The sequence below is a fragment of the Gadus chalcogrammus genome, chromosome 16 (genome assembly GCF_026213295.1).
Source record: "Gadus chalcogrammus isolate NIFS_2021 chromosome 16, NIFS_Gcha_1.0, whole genome shotgun sequence".
NCBI classification, from domain to species: Eukaryota; Metazoa; Chordata; class Actinopteri; order Gadiformes; family Gadidae; genus Gadus; species Gadus chalcogrammus.
The window spans coordinates 19,969,232-19,989,771 of record NC_079427.1 but is presented as its reverse complement, the minus strand read 5'-3'; the positions used below and the strand labels follow the sequence as shown (position 1 = coordinate 19,989,771).

Genomic DNA, 20,540 nt, shown 5'->3' with positions numbered 1-20,540 from the left:
CTAAATAAACGAGTCACACAACTGTGTGCTCAACGTGCGAAATTGTATCTCTCACTTATTGCAATTTCCACAGGGTTATCATTAATATTGATGTGTGTAGGGGTTGATTACAACTCGTGAATAATATTGTTTAGACCACGGTCTGGGGGAATACTCGTATTCTGATTGGCTGCAGTACCTTCTAAGTAGTTCCAGTCATAGACATCATATATGTTTCAAAGAGGTGCTTTAATTACACTCTCAACTTGCATGTATTCCCTTGTCAACCACATAGACCGTTTTTGATCTAAGTAGAGACATTAGAGGCTTTTAACAGAGAAAGAGTGCATGTCTGTTTACCTTGTATCGCTGAATAAACCATGTGTTGAACCTTTACCACTCTTCAAGTCCTACCTCCGAATCCACGACACCAGAGACTTAAAAATAATGCCTCATCCGGTTCCACAGGAAACCAATGAAATGCACAGCAACGTTGACATTTGCGGCTACAGATGGTTTTGAAAACCCTTCCAATAAATGAAGCTTTCTACATTTACACACATGATGTGTAGTCTATCTATGTTGCAAAAACATAATATAAAAAATAAAACGTTAAAGGGACACTGTGTAAAAATTACTCCCATCTAGTGGTACAATTTTATATTGCATTTTAACTAATAGTGCTCGCTTGTTCAAAAACTACGGTGGGCAGTATGTGCCAAGAAGCTGTGTGATGACATCCAATACTACCTCATCAAGACATTCGAGTGATGATGAGGTTCGTTTTTTCAAACAAATTTCAAACTGCATTGAATCATTAGTGTAAGCTCATGATGTATGAGTAAAGGTGCGGCCACACCAGACGCGTATCTCGCGTAATTTTTACGCGAGATACGCGCGTAAAATGTTGCTTGACCATTTTGTGTCAAAAATGGTCACATACGCGCAATACGCGCCATACGCGCATACGTCACTCGCCTAGATGAGTCCAATGTCCATGCAAGTGAACGGAGCGTTCCCTCTTCGTCATAACTATCAAACCAAATGTTATGTTATGTTACTATTTCCACCCAGAGTAAAGAAAGTTGTCGGCCGTGGCTGTGTGTGTGTGTGTGTGTGTGTGTGTGTGTGTGTGTGTGTGTGTGTGTGTGTGTGTGTGTGTGTGTGTGTGTGTGTGTGTGTGTGTGTGTGTGTGTGTGTGTGTCTTGCCCCAGGATGAGGCTCCTCACGGTAAAGGCTCCAACACTTGGGTGTGTGTGTGTGTGTGTGTGTGTGTGTGTGTTGCCCCAGGATAAGCTGCTTTGGAGTCCGAGGTAGGAAACCCAAACGCCGCCGTGTTTGGGTGATAGAGTTTAGATCGGGTTAGATTAAATAATCTCGGATATAAATAACAATAATCGGGTTAAATAACTTCACATGGTGTGTCTGGTGTGTTTCCAGCATTCGTAGTGTTGATCAGCAGATATATAGTCCGCCAAGACGTTGAGGTTGCTTAGTAACCAGAGACTCTGTCCATGCAAGTGAACGGAGCGTTCCCTCTTCGTCATAACTATCAAACCAAACATCCTTCACATTCACAGAGCGAACATTATGAAAGTAAAATGCACATTTCTCGCTAGAAATGTTTCCATAAAAGCATTTAATGGCGTAACTATGTTACTATTTCCACACAGAATAAAGAAAGATGTCGGCCGTATGCTTCTGTCCAAGCTCACTACTCTCTGCCAGTGACGTCGGGTCAAGCTCAACGCTGATTGGGCAACGCGGCTAATCGTCAGACGCGTATCTCGCGTACTTCGCGTAAAAAGTTCAATTTTTTGAACTCTTGAAATGTACGCGATATACGCGCGTATAGCGCGTATTGCGCGTATTGCGCGTAAATATACGCGCCACATACGCGCTATACGCGCGTAAAATGTTGCTTATACGCGTATTACTAAACGTATTATTAAACCAATGGTTCCCTATGGAAAAAATGGCGATTTTAGACGCGAAGTACGCGAGATACGCGTCTGGTGTGGCCGCACCTTAATTACTCTTCGAGCAAGATAGTGAATTATTTCAGTCATCATTCACGCTGGCTCAGAGGGAAAAACGCGTTTGCATTTCCTGTACCACATAGTGCTTTTTGTCCCTCTCGGCCGTTCATAGACCGAAAGAACATGGAAGCCTCCATGAAGCTTACCCGTCCTATGTAACTACATATTAATTATTCTTCCCTCAGGAGGATAAGTGAGATTTTTGGCAGAGATAATTTTACATCAATGAGCACTTATTTATGAATGAATACGTTGATTTGAGTTAATAAATGACTTAAAATATTACACAGTGTCCCTTTAATTCCAAATGTGAGACATTTCCGGAAACTAACATGTGGTTTTCTCAAGCTACAAGAAGACAACTGTTCAAACTCGATTTAACCTTCAAGATGTTTGACATGCACAAGAGCATAGCTTGGTTCGCCTTATGCAATTTATGTGCATCTTTAAACGGTAAGACGTTTTTATAATACATTAAGCTGATATCAGACTACTTGTGTTATCATAATATTATTAATATTAATAATAATAATATTAGTGTGCTGCACGTGAACCTCCTAAGAAGGCGCAATTTTATTGGTTCGCTATCTCGGGATATTGCGCCATATCCCATGATTGAGATCTCAAACTCTGGATATTATTTTTGCGTGTGGGACGGTCGTCTCGTCACGCTAATGAAAACCAATAAACAGCTAATAAAAACAAATAAATTGTGGCAAAAAGTGTTATCTTGTATTTCTTTGGTGTGTTCACGTGTAGTTTATACTAGAACAATTATTCACCTCTGGATAATTGTTAATTATTAAAAATAAAACTATATCTGCCACCCATCTATGGCCATTCATCTCTTATTGACAAGATGGGAAATGCCACATTTGTGAATGCAAGCTATATGGTATGTCTTTCAGACCAGTCCCATTGCCAGGATTCCTGTGACACTGTGATGATCAGTGCCTCCCTGCGGTCCTCTATCCTCCTACCCTGCCATGCTCCCTTCCTCGGTAGAACTGACTGGATGCTGTGGGTCCAAAACACTGGAGCACCTCTTGTTAATCTGTCGTCTCAAGGGAAGGTTTGGTTCTTGGAGCCCAGGGAAGGTTGGGTGAAAACCTTCCCCAACGAGGGCTCCAGGGGGAACTACACCATCCGTATCGACGGCCTTCAAGAGTCGGACCTGGGATGCTACCAGTGTGTACCAGCTGATGCATGTCACCAAGTGGTAGTTCAAAATGATGGTGAGGAATGTGATTATTATTCATACTTTTCTGTCTGATAATAATAATTATGAAAAAAGAAGAAGACGATATAGATGATAATGATTATTACTATTATACTCATAACATATGATATAATAATAATTATTGTTGTTGTATAATATATTAATAATAAAATATTCTTATTCTGTGTGTTATATAGAAAGAGAGAGCATAAAGACAAACTGACAGACAGACAGAGCGACTGACACACTGAATAACTGACCCACTGACTATGAGAGAAAGAGAACTATAGGAAAGGTCAGGTATGTGAGATAAAGCTGGTGTTTCTCACGCTGAAGTTCATCTGAGACTTCCTTTGTTCATCGGCGCTGGAGTGACCACAGTCATCCTGTTTGTATGTTTCTACTGTTGTTACGCGTATCACGTGAGTAAATCCATTTCACACTATGTTAGAAAACAATATAATTTTTTATTTTAAAGGTCCCATGACATGCCACCAGGTGTGTGTGTCCACCTAGATGTACGCTGGATAGATCAGTCTACCTGCCTACCTAGGGGACTATAGCAAACGTTGATCATCTATCCGTCACACATCTCAGTGGACACACCCACTTGGGATGTCGGAAGAGCCCGATTTTCAAAACGGCAGTTTGAGTTTCCTGCGTTACTGGGTGCATAACTACTTAATAATAGTAATATGTCACTCATGGATGTCCTTATGGGTTGCTTGGTCTCTAAATGTAAATTCATGTTATTTGCCTTGAACGTCACACATGTCATTTCAGAGGGGCCTGGTCTGGGTCTGTCGGGCCCTGTTGCCAGTTCACCGCCGGTTTCACCTGCACAGTTGGCGCAGACCCTTCTCTGACCCAACCTGCTGGCCCCTGGTGGTCAGTTGGCTCTCTTTCGCCATGGGAAAAAGAGAAAGATAAAATTGGGTTGTTGTTATTAGAAATGTGATTCTGCTTTTATTATGACCAGAACATTAGGATTGTACACATGTTGATGAACCTGAATGTTTCAATTTTGAGACACCTAGAAAACACGTTTTCTGTGGAGAATGACAGCCAATAAAATATTATACATTAGCTCACACATATGATTGTGGGTTTTGTTTATTCTAAGGAACAGGAAGTGTTATTTTAAAAACCTAGCTAAAACAAAGGACACGCCTACACATAGAAAACTGTCCTATAAATTGATCTAAGTAAATGTGCCAGCTCATTTAGTAAAACTTGAACCAATTTTATGTGAATGAGGATCAAATATATATTTTCCTTTGACCATGTTTGACATCGTGTTTCAAAGAGGTGCTTTAATTACACTCTCAACTTGCATGTATTCCCTTGTCAACCACATAGACAGTTTTTGATCTAAGTAGAGACATTAGAGGCTTTTAACAGAGAAAGAGTGCATGTCTGTTTACCTTGTATCGCTGAATAAACCATGTGTTGAACCTTTACCACTCTTCAAGTCCTACCTCCGAATCCAGACTTAAAAATAATGCCTCATCCGGTTCCACAGGAAACCAATGAAATGCACAGCTACGTTGACATTTGCGGCTACAGATGGTTTTGAAAACCCTTCCAATAAATGAAGCTTTCTACATTTACACACATGATGTGTAGTCTATCTATGTTGCAAAAACATAATATAAAAAATAAAACATTGCGTACTGAGGTTCACACATACATCACACACAAATAAAAAGTGTTATAGTGTTAAAGGCCTACCACTCTCCTATTCAACCTATGACCTTATTTCCAAATGTGAGACATTTCCGGAAACTAACATGTGGTTTTCTCAAGCTACAAGAAGACAACTGTTCAAACTCGATTTAACCTTCAAGATGTTTGACATGCACAAGAGCATAGCTTGGTTCGCCTTATGCAATTTATGTGCATCTTTAAACGGTAAGACGTTTTTTTTAAGCTGATATCAGACTACTTGTGTTATTATAATATTATTAATATTGTATAAATGGTATTAGTGTGCTGCACGTGAACCTCCTAAGATGGCGCAATTGTATTTGTTCGCTCTCTCGGGACATTGGGCCATATCCCATGATTGAGATCTCAAACTCTGGATATTATTTTTGCGTGTGGGACGGTCGTCTCGTCACGCTAATGAAAACAAATAAACAGCTAATAAAAACAAATAAATTGTGGCAAAAAGTGTTATCTTGTATTTCTTTGGTGTGTTCACGTGTAGTTTATACTAGAACAATTATTCACCTTTGGATAATTGTTAATTATTAAAAATAAAACTATATCTGCCACCCATCTATGGCCATTCATCTCTTATTGACAAGATGGGAAATGCCACATTTGTGAATGCAAGCTATATGGTATGTCTTTCAGACCAGTCCCATTGCCAGGATTCCTGTGACACTGTGATGATCAGTGCCTCCCTGCGGTCCTCTATCCTCCTACCCTGCCATGCTCCCTTCCTCGGTAGAACTGACTGGATGCTGTGGGTCCAAAACACTGGAGCACCTCTTGTTAATCTGTCGTCTCAAGGGAAGGTTTGGTTCTTGGAGCCCAGGGAAGGTCGGGTGAAAACCTTCCCCAACGAGGGCTCCAGGGGGAACTACACCATCCGTATCGACGGCCTTCAAGAGTCAGACCTGGGATGCTACCAGTGTGGACCAGCTGATGCATGTCACCAAGTGGTAGTTCAAAATGAGGGTGAGAAATATGATTATTATTCTGTAATTTATAAAAAATAACACCTGTTTTTGTTTTGATAATAATAATAGTAATAATAATAATCATATAATTGTATTATTGTTGTTATAATTACAGAAAGTGGCAGGTATGTGAGATAAAATTGCTGTTTCTCGTGCAGAAGTTGATCTGTGGCTTCCTCTGTGCATCACCGCTGGCGTGACCACAGTCATCCTGTTTGTATGTTTCTGCTGTTACAAAGCATTCTCAAGTGAGTTATTCCATTTCACACTATGTAAGACAACATATCATTTCAAAACGGTTGACTTAATCGATTAGTCCATGTTTTAAGCAGAGGGGTGTTGGATCATTTAGGTCATTTATTGGCACAGTCATTGATTATTTACTTTGAAACAAAATCTGTAGGCCGTCATTTGTGACTCTAGCAACAATTGTAGAATTGTACTTATTAAATGGGAAATAGGAGCAAATTGAAAATAGATAATGGACGTGCATGAAAAATGTAAATAATAAAGATCTATTTAATGCAATTAAGGACATATTCTTACTTCTGTGACAGGGTGTAAAGGGTGTTCCCTGTCACAGAGAGGGACCCGTAAGAGACAAGGTATGAGAGGTCGGGCTAAGCATGCACTCAATGCAATATAATCAAAGGACTTATGTAAACCCACAAATAGAACTACGTTTCAGATACTGCCATTCTACATTGTAAAAATGTCATCTATCATCAAGTTGAGGGTTAGGGTTAGGTTGAGTTCATGCTGACTTTATTAAGGTTCTTGCTGGTAGTCCAACAGTATTCATCCATTGCTGTTGGATTTGGGGTTTTATTTTTATTTTTGTTCCTAAGAAAACGATGAGCAGGAGCCTGCAGACATTGGTCTATCTGAGGACGAGCGCCTGGCCAGAAATCAGGATCAAGGTCCCCCAGAAACCATCCATGATTATGAGGAACAGAGTGAAAGTGTCGCCCCCTGTAGGCCAGTCAGAGGACACCCGCAGTTCGAACGTACCAGGAGTACCGAGAGAAAGCATGCCCTGCTAAACCGAGGTTTCCGAGGACGTCTTGCGGTTTATATTTGTGGCAAATCCATATTTTAACAAGCATCTCAATGCCAGCCTAAATCTTACAAGCTGACCTCCATTTTCGTGGAGCGAACTTGGTCTGGCTGTGTCAGGCTGTATACCCGTCTAATACATTTTCTTCATTTTCAGAAATATTCAGCAGACTACGAAATGCAAGTCGTCATTTTTACGGTAATTTGCAATTCGGATGCCTTAATGTGGGCTGTATATTAATATAATTTTCTACATAATGTCTTTAAACTATATATTTTTACTGATATTAAGGCCTTTATAACTTTACAGTAAATCAAGATGAGATAATCCAGCAAAGGAGTTCCGCTCAAAAAGAAAGAAGACCCAGAGGTAAAAGGAGCAGTTGCTTCAGAAATTAACTAAAATAAACATAACGGAAAACATTTTCATCGCATGTTATTTGTTCGTTATTGCAGCAGGTCTTCGGGGAAAGAAAGCTAAACAGAGTGAGTAGACAGTAGGACTATCTTAAAGGTTGGGTATGGAATTCGCTTTTTTGGCCATTTTTGCAAAATTACTTGAAATCCTTATCATAACCCACTTACAGCCACTGAGTTAGAAGTACTGACATGAAAATTAAACAAGTCAATCATCTGTGGAACGGGCAGGGCTCGAAAAACTCCAGCCAATGATTTCCAGAGCCACCGAGTTGCATTGGACAGTAAGTCCGTCAATCAAACGGTCGCACTGCACTCCCCCTCCCCCGCTCCCCGCGCGACCCCTTCGTGCACGTACTCAAAGCTCGTGACCCAGAGCAAGCTTCTGTTTGTTGTTATCCTGCGGTAGCTACCGGAGCTAGCTAACTAGCTAATGGCTCGCTCTCGCGCATCTGTGTTCACTCGTGCATGATTGCGCATCCATGTACTTGGAATGGGTGGAGTCAGAGTCAGCGTTGAAGGAGAGGGGGGAGGACCATTTGAGTTGTTTATTTTCAAAATCTGCTGGCGTTTCGCAAATCCCATACCCAACCTTTAAGTATATATTATCAGGGTCAAAATTGTCTTTATTCTGTTTTAATGGCTGGCCACTAATTTTGTTGTCTTCTTCAGGATATGAAAACCCAATTTACAACAGCAGCAGCCCCAGCCAAGTCAATCATCTTTAGAAAAAACGAATTTCAATGTCTGCTATTATTGGCTTTTTTATTTTGAATTGAAAATGATGAATAACTAACAATTAATGATAGTCGTTTTATGGTATTATTAATTGTAAGTATTTGATATTTATTTATGTCTCTTGATTCTTATAAAGTTTGAAACTCTCCTTTCATTGTCCAGGAATGTGATTGTATTGCGTGATCCCATGATGCATTTTTTTCCACCAGGCCCTACCCGACTGAGCTCATTTCTAAACATTATTATAATCAACATAATACCTAAACTCAAACTTCCCTGACATGTATTTTAATTTCATTACTTTTATGTTATACCTTTGATTGAAATTGTCTTTGTCAAATTGATCAATAAAGGACAAAAGAGAATACCATCCTGTGTTGGCTTTAGGATAATTAGAGTAAATGAGAAACATCTGGTGGTTTAGACCAATCTACTGACCTAATTTAACATTATGACCTGTACTCACAATAATACTCTGTGCAGATTAATCCAATTCTCCCTGTTGTATTTACTTTATATATGCAAAGTATGTTGTTCCTCAAAACCATTCCAAATGGGGGATTATTCTGGAAAAAACAACACTTTACTTTGCCAGAAAGACTTCATGTCTTTTTTTATATCAAAACAGCAGGTCGAACGTCTCCCCTTTGCAATTTATGTTCAAGGTAAGGCTAAGGAATATGTTCTTGTTCAGTAATTTTTTTGAGTTTATGGCCAAGGCGTTTTGCTGATTAATAAATTTCTACATAGATGAACAAGGCAGGAGTTATGAAGCCATGGCCATTGCTCATCAATGCCACTACTTATTCCAAGAAACGGATAACTTTGTCATCCTTACAGTTTCTTACCATGGCTGTTTTGTGACAAGACAAGTAAGCCTTACTTTGAAGCCAACACACACAATGACCCACATTAATTTATGTTCATATATATATGCATCATGTCTTACCAAAACCCTGTTGACCTTTCAGAAACATTTCAGAACTTTGAATGTTCTCATTATACAATTTGCAAACAATGGCAGGATTCATATAGGGAGGCCAACCCTTGTGAGATGCATCACTGAACAGAAAGGTACAAATAACTTCCTTGCAGACGCTATTTTGTGGCATCATGTTTGAAGTGACTATTGGAACTCATTGTTGATTATCAGAATGTGTCCAACAGAGGAAATAACAGAACACAAAGCGCTTCCAAAGTCCCCACAATTAACCAAGCCCTGTGACAAAAATGGATTCAACATCGTTATTCACAAGAATGCCACAGTGATCCCTTTGAATCTGGACACCATCCGGATCCCCTCGAACCGGAGCGTTAAGTGTAAACCCAAAACTAGATCCATCAACTCTGTCACTTTCAGCTTTCCCTTCACTGAATGTGGTACCCAGTCTGTGGTATGTGAATCGCTTAAACGCTATGCTGGATTTAAAGATTCTGCGGACCAATGCATCAAAAATAATTATTGACTTTATTTATCAGGAGATGAACAACAGCATTATCTATTGGATCAACATTGGTGCAAGAAGAGTCCTTCACCGCTCTACAATAAGAACAGTTCCCTTTCGGTATGAAAAGAAAGAAAGATTTAAAAACAACCTGGTTCATGTCGCTCTCTAATTCACTTCAATACTTATTCAGTTGCAATTCTTGTCTGTGTCAGACAGACGGTGATGTGCAGCTTTGCCTTGCCGAGCATGTCTCTGCTGGACGTGACGATCTTGGACCAGAAGCCAGAGCATCAATCAGCACTCAAGAGTGATGGAACCATCACGGCAGAGCTGAGGTTTGCTAAAGGTTGTTCTGTGTTTTTGCTCAAATCCTTTTGTTTGTATGTGCAAAACAAATTGACATGGCTAATTGTAGGCCGATATTATAATTTGAGTATTATTGATAATATCAACATCAAATGTCAATATAAAATATGTCAACCAAGTGTTTAAGACATTGATTAATATTTAATCGTTTTTTGGGTCAATAGAAACCCTTTATTGAATAAGGTAAGATACACACATCTACTGTACATCTCTCCAGATTCTTCCTACAGGTCCTTCATCACGTCACGCAGCCCACCAAAAGCCATTCAACTGGGACAGCCTGTTTACGTCGAGGTGCATCTTCTCAAATGTGAGGACGGAGCGCTGGAGCTGCTGCTTGAGGACTGCTGGGCCACGCCCACTCCCGACCCGGACCACACCCTGAGATGGAACCTGCTCGTTAAGCGGTCTCTGCACTCTTCTTATTGCAAGTGGCGGAAAGTAACCAAGTATCCCCTGAGTCAAAATGTATAGATTTTACTACACTGTATTTATCTGACAGCTATAGTAGTTACTTTAGATTCAGATTAACAATACAAAATATAAGTGCCAGATACACTATTATTTCAAAAAGTTGATATTGGTCCCCAGGGGGGAATTCATAAAATTAAAAATGGCTTTACCTTTTACCAGCTACCACATTAAAGTAATGTACATATTAGTGCATCAATACAATTATATATATATATATATATATATATATATATATATATATATATATATATATATATATATATATATATATATATATATTATTCTGACATGGTTCATTTTGCCTAACGAATCAGGTTTATATTTTGTTCTTTGAGTTTATTATCGTGTAGGTCTACTTTTACGTATAGTAACATTTTCAATGCAGGACTTCTATATCGCAGGCCTGCTTCTTTTAAGTACAAGATCTGTGTACTTCTTACACCACTGCTTATTCCCTTAAACACTTGAGAAAGTCAAACTAAATCTTTGCTCTTTAATGATCCAGGTGTCCTTTTGGCGGGTATAGCCATGAAGGGACTCTTTTGTTGCCGGTTAAGTCGAGCAAGGAGGTGAGGTATCCATCACTTCGAAAGCGCTTTGTCACCAAGCTCTTCTCGTTTGTGAATGTGCCCACAGGGTGGAAAAGACTGGTATGTGACCATAAGAAAACAATATACATTTAAGCATTCAAGTCAACTGAAAACAAAATGTTCCTACAGGTGTATTTCCACTGCAATATAGAGATATGCAAAGGACAAGATTGCACACAATGTGACAATAGTGAGTGTTTATATGTTTTGCTTTAAATTCATTCATGTCTTATTTAAGCTACTTTGTAGGCTATTCTCGAAATGTATAGCTATCCTTCACCTTTTTAGAGGTTGTAATAATGCATCGAACAATACATTTGCTGTTCCATCTAAACCAGAAAGAGTACTACAAACAAGACAGGCAAGAAGTCAGAGAATCCTGCCTGATATAGTCTCGGCTGGACCCCTTATCCTTCTACTAAATAAATGACCTGCTGTGTGTTCAACATGGACCTATCAAAGAAGGTTTACAACTGTTCATCTGACCAATAAACATGGAAGGCTGCTGACGGAAACTATGGGTCACGTGTTCATGTTTCAGCCAATACCAGCGCCATGTCAAATGTTTTGCGGAAGTTACTTTTCAAGTAGGCATTTTCGAAACGATAACCAAGGTAGGATTTTTTAGAGCCAAGTTAAAGTAATGCCTTAATGTTTACCATCACGTGATAAGTTAGATAATTCTATATTATTTGTTACTTTTATTTTGGCGAAAAGAGGAAACCTTTTATACATTTTCGCATCATGTCAAAGCCAAATAAGCATGAAAGTAAGCATGAAAGTAAGCGTGGAAGTAAGCGTGAAAGTAAACGTTGTGTTGAAGCGCAGTGCCTGCCCATCCTTCAACACAAAGCCACACTTACAAAGCTGGTGAAGGACAACGTGTTCCTTGTTGTGACTGGTGAAACCGGCAGCGGGAAAACCACACAACTTCCTCAGTATTTGTATGAAGCAGGTACGTGAAATCGATTCCCAAGTGTATCAAATACTAATCTGGTGAAATAAGAGGGGGGGGGGGGGGGCATAAAACTAAAACGTGTTCTCCAACGTTGACATGACTCTTACTTCAAGGTCTATGGAAGGGGGGTATAATAGGGATCACCCAGCCGCGGCGGGTGGCGGCTATCACAGTCGCTCAGAGGGTCTCTCAAGAGATGCACTTCACCTTGGGCAAAGAAGTGGGCTATCAAGTGCGCTTTGATGACTGCACATCCCAGGTGAGAGACCGAAGCAGGGAGCCATGGGGGGTGTTATTGAAAATGGATTCGAAATGTGTGAAATCATTAAGTAATTTGTGTTGGAACCAGGCTACGGTGGTGAAGTATATGACAGACGGCTGCTTGTTAAGAGAGATCCTGGCAGATCCTGGCCTTTCCCAATACAGTGTTGTGATTTTGGACGAGGCCCACGAGCGGAGTCTCAACACTGTGAGTGGTTTGTGTAAAGTGTATTCCATTCTTCTTAATCTTCTATTATTTTATTAGTAAACTTATATTCTAACTTATTTTTCTTGACTGAAAGAAACAAGGATACTTAAATAGCAATTGGTAAATAGCGAAAGTACCAATTCACTGATGATTATTGTTAACACATATATAAATTAAACTCTGCAATTTCTTTCCTAGGACATTCTTTTAGGTTTGTTAAAGAAAACCCTCCTTCAGGCTGATAAAGGCTCCAAGGACGGCTCAGTCCGGCTGCGCGTTGTGGTGATGTCTGCCACGTTGGAGACGGATAAGCTCTCCACCTTCCTCGGCCACTGCCCCGTGTTCACCATCCCTGGAAGGACCTTCCCTGTGACCAGCCGGTTTGGTAACGCCATAGGCCCCAAAGAAGTCGACAGCTCCAGATACGTGAACGAGGTTGGTTGTTTGTAGACTTGCTTGGTTTCAAAATTTCATCTTTATATTGTGCTCTTATTACTTGATATAATATGTTCTGCCCTTCTGTTTGACAGGTGGTGAGAGTAGCCCTCGATGTGCACGTCAGTGAGGTGGCAGGGGACATTCTGGTTTTCTTGACGGGTAAAGACAAACTCAATGTTCGGCTTCAACCCAACAAATGGAAGGAATTTGGTTCTCCTCAACTTTTATTTTTTAATGTCTGACAGGTCAATCCGAAATTGAAAAGGCCTGCGACATGTTGTACGAGAAGGCAGAAAGTATAGACTACCGTTATGATGTTCAGGACCAAACAGTGGAGGGACTTCTGATCCTGCCTCTATATGGATCCATGCCCACTGGTATGAACACAACAATCACTTCATTCTTGGATCCTATATTCTCTCTTATGCATGTTCTTGTTCATGTTTTGAATTAGTTTTGTCTATGGATGAGCAGGTAATGAGATTTCACATCTTTAATGAAAGGTTCATCTTTGGACGTTTATTTGACTTTATTAATTGTTATCTGAAGAAGACCATACACATTGTGTGCACCCCAGTCCACAAACATTTGATACGGATGGTTGTCCTTTATGCATGTGGAATTTTATATTGGACTTGAATATACATAACCGACAGACGGTCATGTTTCGCAATCCAGAACCAAATTTTACACACAAACTAGTCTAAAAGCATTATTGGATCCTGTAGTTTTGTCCAATGTGTACAGCACCTGATCAGAATGTGGTTGAGTACATGAATTCACCTCTTCAAGGCAATATGCTGATTAAGGTGCTGCCGCCTTCTCGTCTTGGTCAGAAAAGAGTATATAAACTGATTGCCAGCAATGGCTATGTTAAATGTCTGCATCATAGTGTGATTTCAATGATGAAAACAAGTTTATTAGAAACGTCCATTGTAACCCCCCCAATGCTTGACTCACAGATCAACAAAGGCAGATCTTTCAAGCACCCCCTTCTGGAATAAGGAAGTGTGTGGTGGCCACCAACATCGCAGCAACATCTCTAACCATCAATGGAATAAAGTAAGACTGTCTGGTGGTTTGTTGTTGATTGCTGCTGAAATATTAATCCAAATGAATTGATCTCTGAATGAATACACATGTTCAAGTTGAAACCAAGAGCAAAGTGTGATAAATGATAATGTTTTCTTTTTTATTTTACTAATAGGTACATTGTCGACAGTGGGTTTGTGAAACAGCTCAACCATAACTCGAGGGTAGGCATGGACATACTGGAGGTGGTGCCTATTTCCAAGTACGTGTCTTCCGCTGATCCACCCCCCCGTTGCTATGACTCATGATGTAAACGTTGATAACTTTGTTAACTGGCGTTACTTATTAGGTCTGGTCTTGGCCTTCTCTCTCGTCAACAGGAGTGAGGCCCAACAGAGAGCAGGCCGTGCTGGAAGAACTTCGGCTGGGAAGTGCTTCCGCATCTACAGCAATGAATTCTGGGAGAAGTGCATGCTTGACTACACGGTGCCAGAAATCCAGAGGGCGAGCCTCACCAGCGTCGTCCTCACGCTGAAGTGCCTCGGGGTTCACGACGTTATCAGGTCTGAATAATCATCCAACAATCATCCAACAATTTGAATCACTAGTTCATATATTGTACATGCCGGCTTTACTCGAATAGCCAAAGCTGTTGCTTGTTTGGGCCATGCTGTTTGGTTTATTTTGTTTTGTTTAAGGTTCCCTTACCTGGATCATCCAGAAGAGCGGTTGCTATTGGAAGCCCTCAAGCAGCTCTACCAGTTTGATGCTATTGACAGGTTAGTAGCTGACAGCCTGAACACATTTCTTTTCTACCCCTATGTTCATCTATCTGCATCATGACCGATACAGTGAGAAATTGAGGCTTGAAGCTGGTGTAGACAACTTGGGAGAAACCAACAAGAATCGAATCAATAAAATCCGAACACTCCATGCAGGCCCTGCTCCTATACCAATCCCCCAAAACACGTGACTAGCTCACTAGCCTCATAATAGGGAATATTTGTTTGTTTAGTCTTGCGGATGACTCCGGTCATGGGCAACAGGTGGGTAGGTAGACAGGTTGGCAATCAAATCCTTTAATTTTCATTCATGAAATGATGCGATGGGTTTATGACAGACACAGATACCTGATTTGTTATCATCAGAGGACAGTTTATTAAAAAATGCATTTAAAAATAAAATTCCTACCCTTGCTTTATCTGGACGACGTCTGTCCTGGTACTAGGAGAGGCCAGGTGACCCAGCTGGGTAGACTGATAATGGAGTTCCCCCTGCATCCGGGCCTAACCAGGGCTCTGCTGAAGGCTGCAGCCTATGGATGTGAAGACATTCTCCTCCCCTTGGCCGCCATGCTTTCGGTGGAGAACATCTTCATCAGACCAGGTACAGCAGCATGAAAACTCTAGTGCCCAGGTTCTAGTTAGGTGGGTGCTGCATGCAGCGCTCAACTATTGTTCTTCATAAGTTTTATTCTTTCTTTCCTCTTTATTATTCTCTACAAACTTTGGGACCTATCTCCTAACAAATTTTTTCAACTAGAGACTCTATTCAAATTTCAAAATGTTATATAGCTTGGAATCGCATGCTTTTTTCACAATTTTTAAATATTTTATACTTTTTAAGATATTCTACTTTTACAATACAATCTTTTTTTTTTACATGGGAGTCTATTTGAGGACGGAGGAGCATCTGCCTCTACTCCTTAAAGGCACCCAGTGCAACTTTCGAGGCTTAAAAATAAACATTCAATTTCTAGTCTTTTTTTACACGTAGTAAGTTTCAATAACTCCATACCATTACATACCGACATTCAAGCAGCAAAGATGAGACGTCGTTGTGTGGTGAGAACTGATAGAAAATCGATAACAACAACAATGCCGCCATTTTCTTTATTTTTTGTAACCTACAATAAATAAAGCAGGCTTCCAGTCAATGGAAAAATGGCTTCTCCCCACCGGCGATTGTTGTTGTTTACGTCTCATCTTTGCTCCTTGAATGTCGATATGTAATGGTATGGAGTTATTGAAACTTACTACGTGTAAAAAAGACTAGAAATTGAATGTTTATTTTTCATTGAATGTTTACATAAAGTTGCACTGGGTGCCTTTAAGATATCGTAACTAAATCAATTTTCAGCCGTTTATCTTCGTTCAAACCATTTAACAAATCTACACACTATCTTCAATGATATCTAAAAGGAATTTCGATATCATTTAAACTTTCTTCATAATCACAGTTTTAGTTTCATACTGGCTTTGTTTTCAATGAAGACGTCTGCCCATTCTGACACTCCTACTTCTTAAGACAACACACGCACGCACGCGCGCGCGCAATACATTTGACCTTTCAGATTCTTCAGTTCAATTCATTTTACATTTCTGCATTTTTAGCAATGCTTTGCGCTTTTCATTCAGCTGTCACTTTATTTGTTTCCAACCACTTACATTTTCTTAAATGGTGTGCATGTTTACTCCATTTGGACTTTTGAACTTCTGTTCAAATCCCATCACTTGATTTAAGTGGTTGAAATATTTTCAACCTCACTTTGTGCTACAGCTCTCACTCACATTTTCTAGTTAATTCTGTGCTTTTTTATGTTTTATAATGGCACTCTATGACATGACAGAATATACAAGGTGTGTCTCTGCGTCTGTCCTGTAAGACTGAACATTTCATCTTTTGTAAACCCAGGTAATGCAAGCTATCTAACACTTTTTAGGCTCTCCCAGGTTTGTCTTTTAGCTAGGGGAATGTTTTCAGCGAAAAAGCAGGAAGTAGACTTGTTTTTTTTGGGTAGAGAAATATAGTGAGGAAGTCCTCTACTGCAACACTGTTTCACAACCACATGTACCACGTCTCACCTGCAAGGGTCCAGGAGAGCTAGTACCTCATGCACCAAATGTGGTGAATAGGAACCTGGCCTCCGACACGTCCTCAACCAATGAAAGTAGGACCGACCTGCTCAGTCCCTCTCGGATAAAGTACACACTTCAAAATCTCATGTGTAATATATGTAATAAATGGCAATTGAGGGCCTTTTGCGGGTCTGCTGGAAACAGCTGAACCCAATGTGAATGGAGAAAGGAGGTTGACGGGATGCACCCGACCAATGGCAGCCACTCGGTTGTCTTTGGTTGAACTTTAACTGTTTCACTCGACTGACCTAGCAGCCCAACCACTTCATCAGCTGTTTGGTCTGCATCGGGCCCTTCCTCAAGTGTATACTTTGGGCCAAATATCATGTAAATGTTTTATTTTGATTTAGGCATGTTTTGTGTCAAAATATGTATTTGAGTTGTGCCAACATTGGTGAGGTGTGTTATAAAATACTATCATCAGTCTACTAATAGTAACTGTTGTACCATTATCCAGGGCATCCAGAGAAGCAAAAGGAAGCAGATAAGAAGCAAAGAAATATGGCTGCCCAGTCGGGCGGTATGAATGACTTTGCCACCCTACTGAGTGTATTTCAGTGGTGTAAAGCCAGGTAAAGTTATTATATGAAACATCTGGAAAGTATATGTTATCCATTCGATTTTTTTAAATCAAATCCAAAGCTGAGGAAACTCATGCCACATTTTGACACAAATTGACTTCATGTTTTTTGTGCTGCATGTCACAGCGATTCTCCGTCAGCATGGTGTAAAGAGAACTGGATCCACTGGAGGGCGCTAAAGTCAGCTTTCAGCATAGAGACTCAGCTGCGGGAAATTCTGCTCCGGCTACAACAGGTAGCTAGATGACCTTTAATTAAAATCAGAGCTCTGAAATAAAGTTTGAGAGCCTTTTACAGCAACTAAAGTCCACCCATCTCAGTGGATTATGTAGTATTTTGCGTTGTATGCTGTCAGTTCCTCAATGCCAGATTATATGGTTGGCCTTGATTTGATAATACTGGTGAACTTGCCTTCCAGAAGAAAGATTTCCCTGTGGAAACGTTTACTGGCAACAAAAGTGAACTGTTCCGAAGATGCCTCTGCACTGGATACTTCACCAATGTTGCTAGGAGGTACCACCATGACGTGTCACCCGAGTTTTTTTCTTCTTCAAAACACCTGCTTGTGTTTTGCCGTGTTTTGACAGTTCATTTCCCTCTACAACACCTAGGTCTATTGGAAAGATATTTTCCACAATGGATGGTCATGGAACCGCAGTTCATGTTCATCCGTCATCTTCGGTAAATATTTGATTGACATATTTGTCAATAAACAGTCTGTGGAGTGTTATTGTTATACAAGAAGACTGCATCGTTATCATAATGAGCTTTTCCATATATTCCAATTCCCAGTTATTTGACCAGGAGGCGGAGCTGGACTGGGTCATCTTTCATGACATGATGGTCACCTCCCGGGTGTACCTCAGGACAGTGTGTCCGATCCGCTACGATTGGGTGAAGGACCTGCTGCCTAAGCTTCATGAGGTTGATGCCTATGAGCTGAGCAACATAGCAAGGGAAGAGGTCAATGAGGAGGAGCTGGCCAAATTGGAATCGAAGGAGGCAAAGAGACAAAAAGGTATATTGGCAATGATTGTGGGATTTGTGTGTTGTCATGTAGTTTAGATGGATTGGTGTTATGATTTCTTGGGTTATGCAACATAATAATAAGCTCAATATATAATGCAGATTCTCCATTTTTATTTTTATTTTTTTTTAGAGGGATTGGATGAAGACACGGCAAAGAAACTGGAGAAGCGAAACGACGAGACATCAGTCGGAGACGCCCGCGCTCGCTACCTGCAGAGAAAGTTAGAACGACAACATAAAGTGTGACGTAACAACATGCAGTCAACACCAAGGATGCCCTTCAACACCAGGGTGGAAGTCCCAGTGCCGCAGAGAAGATGAATGAATCATAAATGATGATCCATTCACGCTCAAAACAGGACCTTTTTAAGATAGGTTTTTACAGTGTATAATAAAACGTACAAACTTTTTTAAAAATAACGCCTTAATTCATTGTACTTCATCCACGGGCAGTGCGTGGGACAGGGCATCGGGGAGCCCCACAAACAGGACGTGGTAGCTCGCCAGCCGCCCACGTCACGTCCTGTTTGTGTGAGTATGCGGGGCTGGTATAGTCAGTCTGGCTCTTAAGACCGAGGGCCTACACGATAAGGAGGCGACCCGCCGCATAACAATAACAGCATCAACTGAACATGGTGCGTTTTTTGTTCCAGCGATCTTAGAAACCGCACTAGTCTCGTCGTGAAATGCGCATCCGTGCTCCGCGCTACGGGGGGCTTTATCCGACTTGTGTCGTGCGAACGCGCTGATCCGCACCGCCGTCACCAGCAGCAGCACGCCGCCGCGGTGTGCGGAGAAGAAAGCAGTGCGTTAAGCCGTGTGATCATTGACAGAGTTCAATACACACTGGCTTCGAGTAGAGCTGGATCTCTTTCTCTCTACACGGGCGGCATTTTAAAGGAGCTCCGCCGCGCACGGATTTATTACCCAGGAGGTGAAAGGTGAGTAACAAAAGCGCTATATACACATCAGATCATCAGCAAGCTGCCTGGTGTGGGGAAAAAATGCTAGCTTGTGTTTTAGCTTGAAAGCTACATTTGCTTTGTCGTGATGCGGTAACGGTCAATGTCCTGGTAGACACAAGTATGGGCCTGACTCAACACTCCTGGTACATGCTACTGGTATGGGCCTGATGCACCACTCCTGGTGATCACTATTATGGGCCTGACAACACTACTAGTACGGGCCCGAATCACCACTCCTGGTGTCCACCAACGTTAGTATGGTTCTCACCTACCACTCCTGGTACACACTAGTTTGGTCCTGAATCACCATTCTTGGTAGACACTACTAGCGTGGTCCCGACCAATCTTCCTTTTACATACTACTAGTATGATCCTGGATCCCTACTCCTGGTATACACTACTATGGTCCGGACTAACCACTCCTGGTAAACACTACTTACTTGTATGGTCCTGAGTCTGACTCATCACTCCTGGTGCACACTACTAATTTGGTTCTGAATAACCACTCCTGGTACACACGACTACTATGGTCCTGACTCACCAATTAGTCTCCTGGCTCATTAAAAGGACCGCAGCAGTGGGTCCTTGATGTTGTTGCCTTAGTTTAGACGTCCCACGTTTAGTCACCCAGGGAACATCCTGAACAGCTGGCCAGGCCACCATGGCCATTGCTCTGCCTCTTGAATGACGGGTAAAGGGACAGATCATATCTAAACAGCAATAGCTATGTGATATTTGCAATAAAGCAGCCGACTTGAGCCAACGTGGTATACCTGTAATTGTAGATTATTGTCCCAGGCATATTCATCATATCATAGTCCTATATTAATAGTAACTCTATCATTGTAAACAAAGCGATGCCAACAAACCTCCCGTTTTCTCACGTAATTGTTTTGACTTCACTTTCTAGTTGCAGTTCTTCTGCAAAGGCTATCACGTGGTTGGAGCTGTCGAACTATATCTGCCCGGATAGTTCATATTTGACAATGCAGTGCAAGCAGTTGTGTAGATGCAGGATAGATAACTAGCTGTCAGTGGCATTGACCTCAAACAGACTTGACAAGAGCTGCTGTATTAATGGTATGACCTTATCATGGCAAAAACAACTTGAACAGAGCTGTTGTGTAACAGAAGGCT

General features: G+C 41.0%; 1 protein-coding gene across 1 annotated transcript; it reads left to right on the top strand.

Moving 5' to 3' along the window:
- Positions 1-4,853: 4,853 nt before the first annotated feature.
- On the top strand, positions 4,854-18,691 carry dhx40 (DEAH (Asp-Glu-Ala-His) box polypeptide 40). The gene is made up of 33 exons (XM_056610430.1): positions 4,854-5,148; positions 5,596-5,922; positions 6,083-6,172; positions 6,482-6,529; positions 6,773-7,179; positions 7,291-7,350; positions 7,437-7,466; positions 8,070-8,800; positions 8,886-9,007; positions 9,107-9,209; positions 9,303-9,529; positions 9,615-9,700; positions 9,796-9,929; positions 10,167-10,356; positions 10,929-11,073; positions 11,143-11,203; positions 11,352-11,968; positions 12,085-12,230; positions 12,321-12,440; positions 12,639-12,875; positions 12,971-13,037; positions 13,124-13,255; positions 13,841-13,940; positions 14,086-14,172; positions 14,291-14,473; positions 14,609-14,689; positions 15,139-15,296; positions 17,286-17,400; positions 17,536-17,644; positions 17,828-17,922; positions 18,021-18,090; positions 18,202-18,427; positions 18,569-18,691. The coding sequence occupies exons 17-33, from the start codon at positions 11,758-11,760 to the stop codon at positions 18,682-18,684; spliced, it is 2,253 nt and encodes a 750-aa protein (XP_056466405.1). The 5' UTR covers positions 4,854-5,148; positions 5,596-5,922; positions 6,083-6,172; positions 6,482-6,529; positions 6,773-7,179; positions 7,291-7,350; positions 7,437-7,466; positions 8,070-8,800; positions 8,886-9,007; positions 9,107-9,209; positions 9,303-9,529; positions 9,615-9,700; positions 9,796-9,929; positions 10,167-10,356; positions 10,929-11,073; positions 11,143-11,203; positions 11,352-11,757; the 3' UTR covers positions 18,685-18,691.
- Positions 18,692-20,540: the final 1,849 nt, after the last annotated feature.

Bases quoted from the DNA above. Each gene is read 5' to 3' on its own strand.
- dhx40 (XM_056610430.1), top strand. From the start codon at position 11,758: ATGTCAAAGCCAAATAAGCATGAAAGTAAGCATGAAAGTAAGCGTGGA. The intron at 12,876-12,970 runs GTTGGTTGTTTG...TCTGTTTGACAG, and splicing joins GCTCCAGATACGTGAACGAG to GTGGTGAGAGTAGCCCTCGA. The intron at 17,645-17,827 runs GTAGCTAGATGA...CTTGCCTTCCAG, and splicing joins TTCTGCTCCGGCTACAACAG to AAGAAAGATTTCCCTGTGGA.